Below are 20,764 nucleotides of genomic sequence, written 5' to 3'. Positions count from 1 at the left end.
ACGACGAGAATGTTGGCATTAATACTACTACGTGGCCTAAAGAAAAAAAGCAAATATGAATTACTCCTTATTTCCTTCATAAATGAAAAGATAAGACAATAAAACGAAATTATAGTAACTTCACTGTTTTAAGGAATCTGCCGATAATTCTCAAGCAATATCCTCCCGAACAGAATATATGAGATTCAGTGGCATTTCCCACGACTTATAACGTTATTCTGAACGCGTACCCAACCAACCTCTCTCTTTGTTTTAATACCAAGCTTGAAAGCGTCAATGATGTGCCCGCTTGTGTCAGTACGGCAGTCGCGCCACCGGGTGGCAGCAGGGTAATAGCGCAGAGGGTTATTCGGAGACGTGCAACACGGTTGGTGAACATTTGCAGACTTGTTGCTCACTGGCAACGGAAAATCCGAAATAATTCAACCTGTGCGCCAATACACGGCACACGGATGTGACCTGTGAAAGAGGCTTCTGACACCACGCACAAAACCTGCACAAACGCATTCTCTTTTGTCACCTACGTGCATTCATTCCCCGCGGTCGGGTACACCCCCCCCCACCGCCCACCGCCTCTTGCCAACCAATTTCAACTCAACCCCAAGATACAATGGCTTCGAAGATTAGTTTGAGCGGTGTGTAGATTCATCACTGCAATGTCGGCGTGATAAAATTGATTAGCGGGAGAATTGATTCATTGCCTAATCGTGATGAACGGACAATTTAATGCGACGTGACAATTTATTCATGCTCACAGCCACCGGCCACGTGTGCTGTTGCATTTTTGGCTGGCTGGTCAAGAAGATCAATTTTTTCAACTAGTTCAGAATATAACACGATACAATCTAGATGAATCGATATGGGACCGCCGCTCAAGATGCTGCTCAAATAGAGGCGGGGGGGGGGGGGGGATTTGCACGTTACTCCGTGTAGCTATGGAAACATGGAGGGTTCTCTGTTCAGGAGGGGAGTGAGTTGAGCGGTAGGAGAATACAGGGCGGAGAGGCAAACGAGATGGTAGGATGGTGAAGATGAGAAGAAATGCACTTCGTAGACAGACACACAGTCAGCTGTGGAGGAAAACCTTGAGCCTGAACTTGAACAGGGGAAGGATGTCAGCAGTGTATGAAACTGACAAAGGAAGAGACTTCTAGACAGTGATGAAAAAAAAACTGTTTGCATCCTTGCAGTCACGAAAGCTTCAAATCTAGACAGTGATTTTTCAGTCTTTGGTAGAATGCAGATAAACAGAGCACGTCTTTGAATAACGATCTGCAGGTAATGCATAGGCCTGGACAGTATTCAAGCGCAGCCATTAAGAATTTAAACAATCTAGCAAGAAGACAAATCTTTCTTTTACAAAAAAAGCATCGCCGAGACTCAAGACTTTTTTCAGGATGCTCTTGCATTGGGTTGAAGGACAATCCTTTACTTTGTGTGTGTGTGTGGCAGGAAACAGGCATTCAGAGTAAACCAAACACACATTTAAAATCCATATGGATAGATCAGCAAACTTACTGCACTGCCACACATCGGCCACCTCGTCGTCTCGCGAGTCAGGAGTGATTGACACGATCAAATCTTTGTGATCCATCAAACCCGTACACAAAACCATGGATTGCATATCCGCCATGAATACCTACCAATAAGAAACGGTGTTTAATTTGCACTGATTACTTTCCAAATGAATATAAATGACTCTCCTCTATAAAAAAAAGAAACAATTTATACACATATATAGATGTGTACGCGAGATAATAGATTTTTTGATATTCTCACAAAAATGAGCAGATTTACATAAAATGAAATTCTCTTATAATATAATGTGTATTTGGAGATTACCTACATATGGCCATATCTCAAGACTGCAGAAGCAGCAAGCAGAGTATGAATTATGAACGCTGCGATTGCATTTGAGTGCGGGTCGAGGAGTGACGTTTGGTGTGCACTCATCATCATACTGTGAAGAATGCATTCTTGATGTATGGGATAATAAATTGATTACTTTTTACAACTCATTTGTATTGCTCAGGACAACGACCCCATATTTCAACAGGAGAGGCAAGTCAACACGACCCTTATCAATGAATCCAAAGCTGCGTTGGAGGTAAGAGCCTTTAGCTACATTTAAAATTATTGCAATTCAACAGCGCTACAACAATTGTGTATTTGTTCCCTCATACCAGTGCGACTATTTATATATTTCGCTGCCTTTTCGCGTTTAAAAGCATACATTATCTAAACGGGCAACTTCTATTTATTTGCATAGTTTTAGGAGATTAGCCATCTTTCCAGGGTAATTTTGTGTCATTATATTTTCAGCGACAAATATTAACACGTCAAAGCGCAAAGTAAACATTTCGCATTAAAATGCAACTCTGAAAAGACAGTTTCAAATTTGCACAAATTGCTTTTCATTCAGTGGAATATTAATGCAAACGTACCATTTACTGCAATACTAATAATGTGACACAAGCCACGTGGTCCTGACCCAGCCAATAGAAAAGCAGCACAATTAACTTTGATAGATATTTAAAAAAATTGATGCGAGATTTAATGAAGCAATTTTATTCATGAATCGGTTTTCATTCTGATTGCTTGTTTTCTAATGTTTAACGTCATAATATAAAGAAAGGTTATTTAGGATTTTCATGAAAATGTCTTAACCCTAAGAGTTGAAAATAACTCTGTGTAAAGACCATTCACATTACTGTCGTGTCGTAAATTTTTGTTTACATATTTGTTGTTCATAATTTCTCATTTCACATTTGCAAACACATCCACAATACAATGGACTGATTTTGTTTTTCTATTATCACAGAAACTGCTGGAGTTGGCAGTGGCCGAGCAAAGTAAGTTTTTGCATGAAGTTTATTTGAAGTCAGTGTGTATGCGTCGTTAAACCTGCATTTGAGATTCCACCGAAGTATGTTTTTAGCCATGTCTAGTTGAAGCCCATGCTTGGAATAGAGGTGGTGTGGTCGATCATGAAGAGATTAAACTTTTATTAATGTGAAGGGCTATGTAGCAAGTAGGTTACTGGGTATCTTTGTGGTCAGAACACTAAGATCACAATCGGACAGGTTGCAAAAGTACAACACGTGTTAGAGTTCAACTCAGCCATACTATTGTTATCGCCAATAAAGCAAGTACCGTTTTGTTGAAATTCCCCAGCAATCATCAGACTGGAAATGAAGAATTTCCACTTCTGGCTTTGGCTCTTTAACAGCCAAGCATTGTCTCATAGCTTGTTTTTATTAGGAAGAGTGATATTTAAGTTCACGTGTGATTTGTAAAAAAATTGAATGGTAAGTGTGGGCTTTCTCCAGGCGCTCCAGTTCCCTTCCGGCTCTAAAAAACAGAAACAAAAATAACCAGCCAAACATCTCAAGCAGAACCCACCTGTGAAGATGCTCTTGAGACGCAGTGTTGTTTTACTGGGTGATCATTTATGCAATGATCTTTATGTGATTTAGAGACATGATATTGATGTGGGGCAGTGCCTCTACCTTAGTTGCTGTGGGAGGCCCATCGGGAAGCCTTGACATGCCTTCTCTTCTTCAGGGCTTGCACTGGCCTGTGGTCATTTGTCTACCACGTTGCTGTCCACGATCTCCGAGAATGACAGCTACAACGAGAAGCTCTTCTGCAGGTGACATGTGACGCACACGCACAAAGACAGTGATTCCACGTGCGCCCTTCGGCAGGTCAAGTGTCTGTCGGTGAACATCTATTGATGTCGGCACGGCGCATGAGGTGGTGTGGCTGGAGCCAAGTCCATCCACATGTCTCCCCAGTGCTGATGTTTATAGACTGCACTGGGTACTCCTTTACAGCTGAGTTGACCTACGGAGAGCCCAGTATCAGATTTACGCACACACGTAGAAATACATATGCCACTAAAAGCCTGATCTGACAGCTGGAATAGGGGTGTACTTGGCAGAATTCCAGACATTGTACAAATACTACTTCAGCAAGTTTTAAGAATATATAATACGTTTAATAATAATAAGTGTATTTGTGGAAATTCCTTCAAGTAAATTTGTAACCTAAAACAAACGTGTTTTTAGATATTATTTTAAAATAAAAACATACTTTCACATCAGTCAGGTGTCCAACCACAGCAAGCTCTGATGCTATCACTGCATCAATATTAAAATTAATGGGATCGACATTAGTGATATCAATAGATTGCCACGGACACACATTCGAATGTAACTTGAACATATATAATCTCAAAATCAAAGCTTCAACTTCATGTGAAATAGCCAGGGACATAAAACCCAGGTAAGTATCTGCAAGATTTGAGAATTTTTCAGGTAACATCATCCACGACTGTCTGCTACCCCCACCCTACACTGCCTGCTGCCCCCACCCACCACTGCCTGTTGCCCCCACCCACGACTGCCTGCTGCCCCCACCCACCACTGCCTGCTGCCCCCACCCACCACTGCCTGCTGCCCCCACCCACCAATGCCTGCTGCCCCCACCCACCACTGCCTGCTGCCCCCACCCACCACTGCCTGCTGCCCCCACCCACCACTGCCTGCTGCCCCCACCCACCACTTCCTGCTGCCCCCACCCACGACTGCCTGCTGCCCCCACCCACGACTGCCTGCTGCCCCCACCCACGACTGCCTGCTGCCCCCACCCACCACTTCCTGCTGCCCCCACCCACCACTGCCTGCTGCCCCCACCCACCACTGCCTGCTGCCCCCACCCACCACTGCCTGTTGCCCCCACCCACGACTGCCTGTTTCCCCCACCCACCACTGCCTGCTGCCCCCACCCTCCTCTGCCTGTTGCCCCCACCCACCACTGCCTGCTGCCCCCACCCACCACTGCCTGCTGCCCCCACCCATGACTGCCTGCTGCCCCCACCCACCACTTCCTGCTGCCCCCACCCACCACTTCCTGCTGCCCCCACCCACCACTGCCTGCTGCCCCCACCCACCACTGCCTGCTGCCCCCACCCACCACTGCCTGCTGCCCCCACCCACCACTGCCTGCTGCCCCCACCCACCACTGCCTGCTGCCCCCACCCACGACTGCCTGTTTCCCCCACCCACCACTGCCTGCTGCCCCCACCCACCACTTCCTGCTGCCCCCACCCACCACTGCCTGCTGCCCCCACCCACCACTGCCTGCTGCCCCCACCCACCACTGCCTGTTGCCCCCACCCACGACTGCCTGTTTCCCCCACCCACCACTGCCTGCTGCCCCCACCCACCACTGCCTGTTGCCCCCACCCACCACTGCCTGCTGCCCCCACCCACCACTGCCTGCTGCCCCCACCCATGACTGCCTGCTGCCCCCACCCATGACTGCCTGCTGCCCCCACCCACCACTTCCTGCTGCCCCCACCCACCACTTCCTGCTGCCCCCACCCACCACTGCCTGCTGCCCCCACCCACCACTGCCTGCTGCCCCCACCCACCACTGCCTGCTGCCCCCACCCACGACTGCCTGCTGCCCCCACCCACCACTTCCTGCTGCCCCCACCCACCACTTCCTGCTGCCCCCACCCACCACTGCCTGCTGCCCCCACCCACCACTTCCTGCTGCCCCCACCCACCACTTCCTGCTGCCCCCACCCACCACTGCCTGCTGCACCCACCCACCACTGCCTGCTGCCCCCACCCACCACTTCCTGCTGCCCCCACCCACCACTGCCTGCTGCCCCCACCCATGACTGCCTGCTGCCCCCACCCACCACTTCCTGCTGCCCCCACCCACCACTTCCTGCTGCCCCCACCCACCACTGCCTGCTGCCCCCACCCACCACTTCCTGCTGCCCCCACCCACCACTCCCTGCTGCCCCCACCCACCACTGCCTGCTGCACCCACCCACCACTGCCTGCTGCCCCCACCCACCACTTCCTGCTGCCCCCACCCACCACTTTCTGCTGCCCCCACCCACCACTGCCTGCTGCCCCCACCCACCACTTCCTGCTGCCCCCACCCACCACTGCCTGCTGCCCCCACCCACCACTTCCTGCTGCCCCCACCCACCACTTCCTGCTGCCCCCACCCACCACTGCCTGCTGCACCCACCCACCACTGCCTGCTGCCCCCACCCACCACATCCTGCTGCCCCCACCCACCACTTCCTGCTGCCCCCACCCACCACTGCCTGCTGCCCCCACCCACCACTGCCTGTTGCCCCCACCCACCACTTCCTGCTGCCCCCACCCACCACTGCCTGTTGCCCCCACCCACCACTGCCTGCTGCCCCCACCCACCACTACGTACTGCTGGACCCCCCCCCCCCCCCACGCTTTCACACCCCCCACCACTACCCACTCATGCTGCCTCTAGCTCAAATCAACAACGCAGCTTGAGTCCAGAGTTTCCAAGTCTCACAATTCCCAAACCTGTCTCCGGAAGAAAGCATGGGGCCTAAAGAGGAGGGGGCAGGGGAAAAAATACTTACATCTGCGTAAAGAGAAGTGCTTTAACGATGCACTTCCTTGTTGATTTAAGGAAAGTGGTGGTGCAGTGGTCCGTGTAGTATGCCTTAAAACCACTCGCGTTTGATTCCTGGCCATGGCTAACGTCAGTGGCGAGTGTCCCAAACTGATCCTGGCCCTCTCTTCACCAACCCGTACCTGATCCGGATGGTTACGTCGGTAAAACAATCCTCCATTACCCACACAGCATGGGCAGGCGTTCATATCCTACGTGGATTGACAAAGTGCTGTCAATTATTACGAACGTCCATCAGTGCATTGCATGAGACACCCACGTGTGTGTCTCCACCGTCAGGGCTCGGCTGTGAGCTACGTTTCATTTCGTGGTGCTGCTGCGATAAGAGCACTCGACTACCATTTGGTAGGTTGTGAGCTGGAAGTTGATTCAGCCCATCATACTTTAGGGTCAATAAAGTATGTACAACTCTGTGGAAAGTCAAGAGTGTGTTTCTCGTGGCTGGGCTGGTACCCACCATGGGAATTTGTAATTTCCACAACTGGCTCAGCTTTATAAAAGGATGATTTAGAATAAAAAAAAATCAGACTCTAAATGTAAACTGCTCGGAATCAAATTTAAATTTACATCACTCCACACACAGAAAGACAGACTGCTAGGGCAGGTGCGAATTGAAAGCAACTGTTAATGCCACCTAAGCACACAAGGGGAGTGGGTGTGAATGGCCACCTTTGTCTCCCAAGTGCTGTTTTCACATAGTACCAGGCACTCACTTAGTGCTGAGTTGACTCAGGGGAGGGAGAGGACAGATTTAGCTATCACTTGCCACTGACATTATCCATGGGCAAGAACAGAACCCAGAAAACTGAGAATAAAGCATAGTGCGTAAACAGTTACACCACTACAGTACTCCCAATACTGCACCACTAAACGCACACACACACACTGTAATAAGATAAAGATCCCCCGTATAGCCTTAACAGACTGTAGGGGCAAGTGCTGTTAGCAAGCACCTATGAAGGCCAGAACGGTACACGAGGGGGTGGGTGGCCAGCACCACGCCCGACCGTCTTTGTCTCCCCAGTGGCGATGTTTACACACCACGTACTCATTTCAGGCTGAGTCGACCTAGGGGAGGCCCAGGACCGGTTCAGATAATCGTCACTGGTGTTGGCCGTGAGCGAGAATCGAACCCGGGTCGCTAGGTTCATAGCGCAGCGCGCTAACCGCTTACACTATCGCTCCCCACACTCACACACACACAAATGCATCCATGCACACCTGCAAACTCGGGCATGCTGACACGCAAACACGTGCGCGCAAAAACACATGTACACCTTCTATGCACACCGCCTTATCGCCCCCGCAGTGGGGTCAGCCACTTCTTACTAGGAGCTGCATTAATGTCCATTACGGGATGCTCATTCGAGGTGGCCGCTTGGCAGTGTGCCCGGTCTGCCTTTGTCTCCGCCGCCGTCAGAGCCTGGCACTCATTTATTTCTGCGCGGATCGCCTGACCTACAGCGCTCCATCGCTCGCTCGCTCGCAGAAACGGCAATGTTAGTCCTTGCACGCCATCAACCCTCTTCGCCGACCCATCTTGCCACGTATGTCGGTCGCATTATTACGTCAAATGAAACGCCTTTTACATTCATCATCATCCTCCCAACAGCTGTTAACGACAAATCATCATCAGGGTACGGAGTCAATCGCTTAGGCAAAACAAAAAAACACGGTTGATTCTGTTTTTAATGAAACGGAATTGATTTTATGTGTCTTCCATATGTTTCATGTTATACACTGTATCTCACAGCACTTATATATTTGTGCAAAGTAATTTTACAATATTTACTGTTTTATAGTCAATGCATGTTTCTGATGTATAGCACGTCAGGTTAATTATGTATATATCTGTAGGCATGCCTTTAGTGGCTGTGGGTTGAGATGCGTTGTGAATTACATATGAGGAAGTTGATGATGATAATCATCATCATCACCACCATCATCAACTTTAAGCAGTCATCAGCAATCATCATAATATCAGTTATCAGCGATAACCATCATCATTGTAATGTTATCAATTGCAATCGGCAATCATCGTGCCCATCACTGCGATGTTTTTCTGGGTCATGCTGCCCGCTCATTCAGCACGATGTCTTCACGCGCTTCCCCTCGACCTGCTGGGAGCATTCTCCAGAAACCCGAATACCTATCGGAGAGCTACATCATTGTCAAATGAAACTTTACTTACACAGCAGCGCAATTCGTGAAAAGAATGCAACACAAAGTGCTTCAAGGGACACATTTAAAGTGATTGACACAATGCAATGAATGATAGATTGAAAAAATTACGTAACATAAACTAAAAGTGTCATTTAAAAAAGCACAATAAACACACAAGCAGAGCATTCTTATTAAAAGCCATTCTAAAAAGGTAAGTTTTGAGATTTCGTTTTAAAAACATTCACTGATTCTGATGCCCTCAGATCCTCAGGCAGGCCATTCTAAAGGTGAGGACCATAGACTCGAAAGGCTGCCTCCCCATACGTTTTGGTTATCAGCAATTAGCACCATCAACAGCAGCATCAGCAGCATCAACAGCAGCATCAGCAGCAGCAACGTACCATCATCAGCACCATCATCAGCATCATCAACAGCAGCATCAACAGCAGCATCAGCACCATCATCAGCACCATCAACAGCAGCAGCATCAGCAGCAGCAACGTACCATCATCAATTGTCCACAATTTGAGACGGGCCTTGGTTTGCTCGTGCACGCGTCACCTTTGAAGGGACATTAACGTCAATCCTTACTTGTACCTCAGCAGGGACAAATAGCCCAGGGCACCGGGCAGCGTGCCCCCCCCCCCCCCAACACACACACACAGCCTTCTCCCTCCACTGCCTATCACTTGCTGCAGAACGCGGCCCCCTGTGATAACAGCCATGTCAGCATGGAGAGGATTCCTTCCAGCAGTGAGCTGATGACAGCGATGATTAGGGAACGGCAGGTGCATGACTGCACTATCACCGCCCAACGGGAATACAGCCTCCCAGCTATTTGCGTTATGCAGCAGGCTGTGAGGTGGTCAGGAGATGGCAATACAGAAAGTCGGTTTGTGATCTGTTTGCGTGGATTGTTTTCGGGATAGCCCCCCTCACAGATGTGGACTTTTCCTCCCAATTATAGTGACGCCCCGATTTACGGCTGCCCCCTTTTTACGTCGTTTCGCGAATACGTCGTCTCTTTATCAAAACCACGACTGCACGTGGCTTGCGTCGCCTCGACCCCGCATTTGTGTCGCTGGCAGCCTCGTCCTCCGTCCTTTCTCGTGTCCGTCGCCTCTCAGCCATCGCCTCCGCCTACTACCCTGTACACGAGCTACTTTGCGTCACGCATAAAGAAATGAACCGTACTCTAGAGTACGACAGATTATTTACGTGCAATGTTTTTGTAATTGTTATTAGTGTACCTTGTTGTACCCTGCATCATTTGTGTTAAAGTTTACTGCTGTACACTAGTGTTGAATACACTATGTTTTGTAATCTAATGGAGCGTTGTGGGTACGTCTAGGATGAAGATGCGCGTGTTAACATACAGCTTAAATGTACCCTCCGTTGTCTTTCGCTTTGATTTACATCATTATGATATTCGTCGTCGCACTCTTTAGGAACGCATCACTGACGTAAACCAGGGTGCTACCGCAATTTCCTCGCGCATGCAAAATATTCAATGGAGACGTGGCCAAACCTACTAATAATGCAGGGATGTTTTAATATGTGTGCAGTGTCTATAAGTCTCTTCTTGATATAAATATGAACTAATTTCCAGTTATTATTTTTTTTTTCACCCAGGATTACGTTGGTGAACCCCAAGTCTCTTTTTTCGGAGGGTTGGGCTAAGTTTTTTGCGTTAAGGGAGTAATTATTTCAACACGTTTCCCCACTAAGTAGCTTGCGAGGTTTTTTTCCCCCGAACTTTTGGGCCGTGATGGCAGCATAGAATGGAACGCGCTCCTTCGAGTGACATGATGGGATCGTTAAGATCCCACTGTGCGAGCAGACGGTGCGTATTTTACGGTTAATACACCTGCAGTGTTAACCAGTGCAGCTTTCTTGATTCGAACCGTGCACCTGTTGAACCCGGTGAGAACTCAAGAGAGACTACGGGCAGCCGTATTTGCAAGAATGACCTGGGTAAACAATATGACAAGCAAACAAAATAAATTTTCACAAAAACATGTACAACTGTATCACATGAGGAATTTCAAATATTGCTCACATAATTGCCTGCAGTGCAAATCAGCTCAGGCAGATGACCTCCATTGTTATTACGACTATATTTTAAGAGCAATGCAATAAGACTGCTAATTGGGAAACAAATTGTAATCTGGAATTAACACCTCCTGTATAATCAGCCCTTTACAAAGAGGGCTCTGCGATTTTGGTTTGGTGTAATGAATGGTCAGCAAACCGGACTTCCAATCCACAATTTGCTGTTTTGATCTTCTGGTGCAGCAGTTGAAATGATATTGCAAGTTTCTTAAATTCCCCCACCACTGTCCATCCAGCAGTATCAATGAGCTGTGTTTACTGTCAGGTTGCGTGTGGTGGAATAAGCATGGGCACTCCCACCTCTTTCAAGACGTCTGAACAGCATTGAAGATTTAGTCAAATCACCCTGTGGAGGGGCCCTCTAGAGCTCCCTTTAGTCTCTTTAGTCTGTCAGCAGTGGTGCGAGCAGGATATTACAGGACTGCACCTTTACCTTTGATTTAAAAAAAAACAGAAGCCTCACTGAGTCTCAAGACTTTTGTATCAGGAAGGTTTTTACATTGGGATGATTGGCCACGTTTATTGAATATTTGGCATGTGTGAAGAAACCGGAGTACCCACAGAAAGCCCGTATGGAAGAGGAAATCACTCGGAGCTCCGCATAGATATATTTGAGAATCAAATTCTGTACTCCATCTCTTAGCCACCTCGCAGCGCATGGCCACATCGCTGCTAGAGACAATGGCTGATGGGAGGGAATGGCTGCCAAAAGGAGGAACACACACCTGAGAGGGTGACCACCACGGTGGTGGAGTTATGAAATCGGCTCATACAGAGGAGCGAGATGGACCGTTGCATTGTGGGACTGTTGAGAGATGGTGACAGAATGGGGAGTCCTCCATCCATCAGTGGATGGACCACGGCGCCAATGATGAATAATTGTCTTATTTTGTCTGCTTTTGTCATGACCCACTATGAATGCCAATTAAATGAGTGGTAAATACACAGTTTAATCAATGTGCTGTGGAAAAAAGGTCATCATCAGAGGAAGTATGAAAAAGAAAAGGCAGATGAAAGGGAGGTAGATATTTGGTTTGGTTGGAAGCCTCTAATTCGTTTTTAATTAGTATTTTTGCAAATGAGGTTAATTGCACGCAGCAGGCTTGCCGAGATAGTTAAGGTGTTGTTGTGCGATTGGGAAATTACCAGGGGGAGCTTTTGTTTGCGGATGGGATTTAAAATGATGAAGTTGGAAAAGAAAGTAAAAAGTTCATTGTGCTTGTGCAAAAAAAAATGTTGATCAGGTTTTGGGAGAGAAAAAATGCTTGTCTTTGTGGTTCAGTCTGTGTGTGCTGCCGCGTGTGGATGTGTGGTGGTAGGGTAGTGGTTTGCATACTGCGTTTTGAATCCGGCAAACCCGAGTTCGATTTCCGCTCGTGACCAATAACAGCGGCAAATATTTGGACCAGTCCTGGGCCTCACCTTGGTCGATGACGCAGCCTTAAATGAGTTGCCTGGTGTAATGTGTAAATATCAGCGGAGACAAAGGCTTGATTGGTGTTGGCCACCGATCCTTTCGTGCAATGTCCCATAAAGTATATTAATGGATATTTGTCTATGTTGCCTGTGTGTGTGTATGAGAATGGGGAGTGGTAGTGTAGTGGTTAACGCGCTGCGCTATGAACCCAGCAATCTGGGTTCGATTCCCACTCACGGCTAACACCAGTGACGATTATATGAACCGGTCCTGGGCCTCCCCTAGGTCTACTCAGCCTCAAATGAGTACCTGGTGCGGTGTGTAAAACATCGCCACTGGGGAGACAAAGGCGGTCGGGCGTGGTGCTGGCCACCCCACCCCCTCGTGTACCGTTCCGGCCTTCATAGGTGCTCGCTAACAGCACTTGCCCCTACAGTCTGTTAAGGCATTACGGGGGATCTTTGTCTTTGTATGAGCATGCCTGTGTGAGTGTCCCAGGAGCTATGAATGGATTAATTTATGTTGTTCCCTGCCGTAGTGTCTCATGCACTCTCTCCTGTTTTGTTCACTTTGCAGGACACTCATAAAGTTGTCGGACGCGATGCACGTTGCAAAGGTAAACGCCATTCTCTGCTGTGTAGCTGCATTTAAAATACATGTTGAAAAACAAATAACTGCAGATCCGCGTAAATGTTAAGGCTGTGTTGACGAGTCTAGAAATCTACCATTTGTGCTCCACACCCAATTCGACAAATTAATGAAACATGACTCCTTTTAAGACCAAACAATGTGCATTCAGTATTCCTAAACACCGCACCATATAGTGTCGAATACTTGCAAATGTCACCAAATAGCTTTCTGTCAGAATTAATAAATTGATACTTGATATTAAACAGAACGATATTTAAGGTCGTGTGCCTGACATTGAATTGCTCACGTACAGCATGAAACCCAATAAGCAAGTTGCCTTACAAGTAGATGGTGAAGCAGTTCCCAGCCTTCGTAAACAGTAGCGTTATTTAAAATTCCCATCACAGCCAAGTGGGAGAGACACTCGTAAAGTGTGGTACAGTTGCAGTTGTGTAGGAATGTGAATTCTTAATTACATTACCAGGGGTATGTGGCTTGCATGGGGGCATGTGCGTCTTTGTATGCAGCGGCTATATTTGAGCACACATTATTATCAATCAGCCTCCATTCAAAGCATTAACAAAAGGCACTATTATTAGATGCTGGCATTAAAAAGAGACGATGCAAATGTGGGTGCGCCATCCCGCCTTGGTTCACCTCAGTTGAACCATTTATTTTCCTCGGCATTGAATTTTTTGTAAAATAAAAAAGCCCTTAGGCTTTAATAAAACGATAACAAAGCAACTATTAAAAATATAAATACCAACAGCACGTGCATTGCCTCTTCTGGTTGTTATCCCCCTTACACAAAAAACCGAGAGAATAAATAGTTGTATTTACACGCAACACTTTCACTAATGATCCTCACCACTCCGTATAGAATCGGTTTGTTTGTTTGTTTTTAAAAGCGCACGATCGCATTTGTTGTCTATTCAAGGAAGGGTCCACAGAGAAACTCCTTTCAAAGCTCTTTAAATGAGTTTTAGAGGTAAAATGGCTGCGTAGCACCTGCGCCAAAAGTAAAGAGGAACGTGAAGTGGTTTCAGATTTCTGACTGCAGAGATTATTAACGTACGCGCCCGTCATGGGAACGCACGTCATCAGAACACACGTCATCGGAACGTACGTCATGGTAACGGAATTGGAAGAAAAAGGCCATGCGGGAGGGTGTAATGGCACAGTTTGGCACGCCAGGTATCATAGAGTGCGGTCGTGTCGCTACAGTTCTTTGCAGTGAGTACAATGTCTTTAAACACAACGGCGCTATACCTCTAAAAATAATACAGGGTGCTTAAAAAAATGTTAACACTTACATGGAACTATCTTTTTAATGGAAAAAGAATGGATAATACACTGTAACATGATGACAAATGTATTGTTAAAAGCTTCAAAAAGTCAAAGAGTCTCCACTTGTTCGCCATAATTGTCAACGCGTGCCTGGAATTTTCTCCCAGGTGGTCTCCAGACGCCGGGAGGCACATTTCTTGTGGTATTGTTGCAAATTCTCGAAACATTTTTTTGAAGCACGCTGTGTTAATGCCGAGCCGCTTGCGCGTTCCGAGATTCAGCGGTGACCGGGATCCACCTTGCAACTTGCAGACGGAACGGGAAAGGGTTAAACAAACGTAGCCGCAACAGCTCCCCGTATGGACAGCATGGCTCACATGCTCAATAATGAAAAAACAATAACAAGCATGATTATTGTCGACAATGCAATTGTGGGTTTGTGTGTTTAAACACCACTGGGTTCCCAATGTGCGTTTTGGCTCAGGGTATTGTTTAAAAAATTTAATAATAAAAATATCTGAAAAAGTCAATAGGATATATATTTTTTAAAGAAAATAACTTTTTTTTATCGCATTCAAGACCAGATCTGGTATCTATTTACGCATCCATAAAATATTGTTCAGAATTAATACACTTATAATGCTTTCTTTTTACGGTACAACGTTGCATATCCGACCTTTATATGTCCGCCCTGACCAATTAACGGGCACAATTTGTGCGTGGTGTGTAACGGCCAATTTCTGTTCACCCGATCCATCCCATTGCGTCAGATTCGTGACGTTTGACTGCATTTTGTGTAAGTAAACTGTATCTTCATACGTTTAATTGTAAATCCAGTGTATGTGCGTGTGCACATGATGTCAAGTCATAGTGTCTCCCTCATGAAAGCATGGAGTGGTGCTCATCTCCATTGGCAGCCCTGAGTTTGTGTAACTTCCATATTCCTATGACAGGGCCAGTTTTTTCCATTGGACAATCAATGCTCATTTTGCACAGAGCATACTTAGTTTAAAAAAAACCATCTCACTCAGCGAATGATACTGACAAAGGGCATATTTATTGTGCATAATGGTGTGCATACCTCCTGTCTCATGCGGCTGTAATTCATCTTTTTCTGACACCTGCCCTGATTTCATTACTCTATCTCCCCTTTGGGCACAGCCCAGAGTGAGTTCACGGATACCCATGTCGTTTGAATCACTTGAAAACCATTATAAATGCATGAAAATTGCTTGAATTTGGAAGTTGAAGAACGTGCGCGCATAAAAGCACTTGAAGATAATTTCTGTGTGGCTCGACTTTGCCCATATTAATCTAGGATAACTTAAAATATATATATATTTTGAACATTAAATAAATTATTTGTAGGTGGCTCTGGAGGAGACTAGTAATGTGCATGTCAGGGACAATACGCCGGTACTGTTGAGATCCCAAAATCACGACCAGGTAGATAGGTTGTCAACCTACTTGCTGTACTGCTGCATGTTATTGCCAATCTCTGTATAATCTATCCAACCTGCCACACAGAGTGATGGATTACAACCGTTGGCCACCATACCAAGAGATTGATGGCTTCTAAAACATTAAATGTCTCTGTGTATATTACATAAAGTATAGTGTACACGATACATACGTACACCCTGCACACCTCCTGGACACACAATATGAGAGTAACACTTTGCAGGAAGTCACCAGTGGTCATCCTACACTTAGAATGGTGACTGCCATGGGAATGTGGAATTCATACCACTGGCTCTGTGGGATATGAACATCGCCCGATTTCCCATTTTCTGAAGCGGAAACTTTGACATGATGCTGGTCTCGTGCAGGAAGTGTTGACAAAAACAAACATGTTTAAGCGCAAAGACTCACGTACGTACGTACATAAATAAATATGAATTTCAGTTGACTAATGTTCTGTTTGAAAAACAGGATCCATGTTATGCAATCAGAAACTTCAATACATCATATCATGCCTATTGATTTGCAGACCCAATGACTAAACCGGTGAGATGAATGGGCATTGTAGGCGGTGTTAATCAGTCTATTTTCTATCAAAACAGCAACCGCCGCTAATGCCTGTGCTACTTCTGTGACCAGCACACGCCTTCTCATACCTATGAGACAATCGCACATCCCCAAAAATAAATTGTGCAGTGCAGCCTGTACCATATCCCAAACACATTGGCTCTGTTCAATATCTTAGTATTGCTGTTACAACAGCATAAGCTGGCTGTAAGCACACCTTATATTAGCTCAGTTCTCATATAAGCTACACATGCTTAGATTGCACTGATGCAGGCAGAAGTCGAAGGGAAACTTCTGATTCAAGGATACTTCTAATATAAGCACACAAGGCTTGGCTCTATGGGTTGTGCCTATTGCATTGAGCACTGAACATGCTCAGGAAATGTCCATGGTGATGTGGGGGACCAATATCGTGTATCCCATTATCCGGGGGGGGGGGGGTTAGGTGCGATTTTACTGCACTTGTCCTCAGGAGAATAACCCAGGTAGCTGCGTATAATTGGAATAATAGTGTCGCTGATTTATAGGAGTATCTCCAGATTCAACGGCTCCCACGGATAATAGAAGTGGCAGGTAATGGGTAATGAAAAGAGGAGTTCACCTGAAATAACAACTACACTACCAATCAATGTAACGTATTTAAAACACGAATTAAAGAAAACAATATACAGTGATGCAATAATAGCACAATTTTCAGCAGCAGAGAATTCGACTCAGTTGGAGATTTTGAGTTCTAATCCCGGCCGTGTGTTGACTCAGCTTGTCATCATTCATGGATTGATACAATACGTACCAATTTGTGAAGAGCCAATAACGGTGGTCACCATTGTCCTCTGGAAAGCACTGCTGTGTGACTTTACCGAAAGACCCAAAGAGTATGGGAGGGTTGAGTTACTGCCACCGGCTCCTGACTGCCAATCGAGATCAGTGCCATCCCCCACGCTTGTCGATGGGGACACACTCTGGCTTTTAGGTACGGCGCAACGAACGGCAACATCGGCCCCCTACGATACACAAGGGAGGAGTGGCGGCACAGTGGTTAGCTCACTGCGCCGTGAACCCATTCGTGAAAGTTCGATTCCCAACCCACGGCTAACATTTGTGGCGACTGATGTCTTAAAGGTCCAAACCCCTCCTTCACCAACCCCCACGGACCAGCAGAGCGAATTATGGTTCATCAAACAGGTCCTCATAACTGAAACGGCACAAAGAAGCCTTCATTCAGCAGTGGATTTATAAGCAGCCTGCAACCAAAGGACTTCAGGACACCAAATTGCATGATGCAAGGCGACGTATTGCAGAGGGCTTTCATCATCTCATTCCGGTTGTTACCGGAATGAGAGTGGACGGCTTCGTGGCCACACCGTGACCCTCGGATTAGCAAGCTCGTGGGAAGTGACAGGTCGGAAACTAAAAGGCTCGCACAGTCCCGGGTGGGGGAGCAAACAGTCCTCCGTGTGCAACCGTCGAAAGCAAATTGGTCAGCAATAGGACTTCAAAAGAAAACTTAGCAAGAATCACAAGAGTAGCATCTTTGGGTCGTTTTAATTGGCCATCCCCATGACTGACTACGCGCCCCGTAATTGATGCATTGTCGCCGCAAAGCCCACCGCCAATTATTACGCATCACGGTAAATCCCCGCGCGGTGCGCAGAGGGTCGTGAGCGAGTGGCTGCGTGCTGATCTCGGCGTTTATGCACCCTGACCGAGGACGACGGTGTACGTTTTACTCGGACGGTGTCGTTTCTAAGCTCATGATGTCGATGCGCTTGTGTTATTTCACTCGGGGCAAAGGACTGTGGGCTGCCACAATGAGCCTGATATAATTTCATCACAATTAGCCTTGGTCAACGCACAGATGCGCAATGGAACATTCAGACTGCAATCTGTATGGCTAAATGGAGATAATGTTTTTGTAGTTAGAACGTATAACTACTGTACATTGGTGTCAACTTTGAGAAAATATTATTCTAATGGGCTCCCACGTGGTGAGAAAAATTATGAATAGTGTATCTAAAATAAATGGATGATCATGACAGAAATTAAGAATACGACTAACATACATTAAATGTTCTCGAAAGGATTTGGCAAATATAATGTTGAGTCTATGCTTGTCACCGTAAAAACTTGAAAACTATATATTGTATTTTTGGTCATCCAAAAAATTATAGCCTGGAGATATATTGCATTTATTCATTGGGTAGGGTCTCTCGAAAGCCATACATTACTTGAAGTCACGTGCTAAACAATGAAAAGTGTTCAATGCCCATTATCTTATATCACGTGACCCAACTGTTTCGGAGGGTTTGGCAATCTGCGGATCTTTAAGGACCGCTTCGAGATGTTATTTATTAAGGATTGTCTCTCGTATTCACACGCATTGCGGCTCTTGAAATCTTGAGATTTTTTTTGACCAAAATCGAAAAAGTCTCTCTTATTGTTATTTTGGTTACTAACCCCTGGTCATGGTAAAGCTGATTGAAAGTGGGCAAAGCCCATTACCGAGCTTTGTGTGAAATATGTATTAATATCATAGTAACCTAGAAAAACTTTCACTGGCTGGATTCCTGCCTGGCTGGCTGGTGCACGGCCAAGTGCGTGTGCATGGTGAAGGATCATGTTTAATGGATGTGCGGGCTGCTGTTTCTTTTGAATTAGTTTTTGTCTAATAAGTTTGTCACTTACAAATACATTTTACAAATTATTTTCAGCGAAGTTAAGCATATTCCTTCCGAAAGCATACAGCCTTCCAGAATATTCCAGCAAGTGTTGCTTTTGAATACCTGTAAATATTGGCCAAACACAAGGACTCAGTGTGGCTAGCAATACACACAATGCACAAGGTCAAGTTCATCTTGGAAAAGCCTAAGGCAGGATCAGATACCATCGTCCAATGATGTTCTGCAGTTGGCGTTGAACCCGGGTTACTGGGATCGCAGCTCAGCTTGCCAACAACTGTGCCACCAGTTTCCCAGACACACACACACACATTATTTACGATCAGATGAAAGCCTTTCAGATACAATGTATTTTTTCAGAAACGAAACCTGGGACGTGAAAAATTTCCTGAAATGACCCCGTCACCTCGGCAAGCCCGACCCCTCTCTCTCTCTCAGCCATGAAGCTACTCAGCAGGCTGCAGGGCCACCTGGGAGCTGCTGCAGGTGCTTTGTTGTCAGGAGCGCCGCGAACGGCTGCCTCGGCAGCGCGCTCCGGTGTTTCCACTGCTGCGCGACCGGCCCGTGCGCTCGAGATGCGAGCAGACGGCGCGGGGAAGGCTCCCACATCGTTCCGCTTTGTTCCGCTGTCGCCAGGGTGGGATGGAGGATCTGGTGACGAGTGAACTCTGGACTCTGGGGCTCCACCTGGAGCACTACGTGCACCACCAGGAGGCTGAGAAGGTGGGTGCAGCACCCGTCAGTGATGACAAGGGGCTCAGCTCTCGTCAAGTTCTGTTTCCAAGTTGCATTGATTTACTTTGATTTGCTCAGCATTTATATCAGGGTTTCCCGAGCTACAGTCCACGTGACCCACCACTCTACCATGCTACGTCGTTCCAATGTACTCAAATACAAATTAAGTCGCTCCATGCGCCTGATAATTGTTAATATCCCATGTGGTGCTCGAAGCAATTCACACTGTCTGCTGCACAGAGAAAACGTGTACTCCACACGCATACCAGGGGCTAAATCTGAATCAGCTCTCTATTAACACAGACAGCATTAATTGCATAGCGTTTATCAATCATCAGGCGCGAGCAGCGTGAAGCAACTTAATTTGTATTTGAATGGGAGTAATTGGTAAACACGGAAAGATGTATTGGCATGGTGGGTCACGTCAACGTGTTTGGGAAACTCTGACCCATGTGCCGCGTATAAACTCAATCAGTTAGTTAGACTCCTGTATAGCTTTCTGATGTGCTGTTCAGTTCTACGCACTTGCTTACCAACCGAAAACACAAATACATTAAAGTCCACCTGAGCCCCAATAAATGCGTCCTACCATCTCCTGGCCACCTCACAGTCCGCGCTCCCAAAAGCCGTGACACCTGACATGCATTGGTGACGAACTCATCCAAGTAGGGGGGGCAGCCCTCCTTCCCTTTTGAGATACGACACAATCAGGTGCAATCAGGGTGATGTGGTTGTAGCTCGTGTGCACGGTTATGAAGCCCGCCGAATTATTGGCTCGTTGTATTTGGCTTTCACTTATTAAAGTATATCACCTGGAAAATCCCTTTGAGATGGAAAATCTCATTTGCAAGGATATTCCAGGGTAGAGGGGCACACACACACACCTACTTCATATGAGGCTAGTGTATTTCGCCTGTATGTGCAGGCATTGCAATCGCACACGTATGCTCTGCATATGGTCAATTACGCGTTAGCGTGATTGCAGCATGAGACTCAGAACCTGATTTTTTTTTTAATACGTAAACATAATTTGGGGTTCTAGAGTGTCTAAATATTTTGTTTACACAGCAGCTTGGCGAAGTATATTAAAGAGCCCGTTTCAGTATACATACCTGTCAACCCCTTATCAGCACCCTACCTTATTACAGACAAATTCAGACCTTATTGGTCACCCCGTGCCCCTTATACATCTCAATGTTCATCCTACAAAGTACCCATCACAAGGGAG

The 20,764-nt window shown here is 46.6% G+C and overlaps 1 protein-coding gene across 1 annotated transcript in view; it reads left to right on the top strand.

The window, feature by feature from the left end:
• The window catches only part of LOC133349520 (sorting nexin-5-like), a 67,016-nt gene that overhangs the window by 29,614 nt on the left and 16,638 nt on the right, over positions 1 to 20,764 (top strand). Inside the window, exons 7-11 of the mRNA XM_061563048.1 lie at positions 2,033 to 2,107; positions 2,822 to 2,852; positions 3,565 to 3,652; positions 12,755 to 12,794; positions 19,438 to 19,524. Coding sequence (XP_061419032.1) covers positions 2,033 to 2,107; positions 2,822 to 2,852; positions 3,565 to 3,652; positions 12,755 to 12,794; positions 19,438 to 19,524 — 321 coding nt within the window. The remainder of the gene's footprint in view (positions 1 to 2,032; positions 2,108 to 2,821; positions 2,853 to 3,564; positions 3,653 to 12,754; positions 12,795 to 19,437; positions 19,525 to 20,764) is intronic.

Source organism: Lethenteron reissneri, chromosome 30 (assembly GCF_015708825.2).
Source record: "Lethenteron reissneri isolate LAM-NWPU_2019-01 chromosome 30, ASM1570882v1, whole genome shotgun sequence".
NCBI lineage: Eukaryota > Metazoa > Chordata > Hyperoartia > Petromyzontiformes > Petromyzontidae > Lethenteron > Lethenteron reissneri.
Note: the sequence above shows the minus strand (reverse complement) of the source record. Positions and strands in the feature narration are given on the sequence as shown.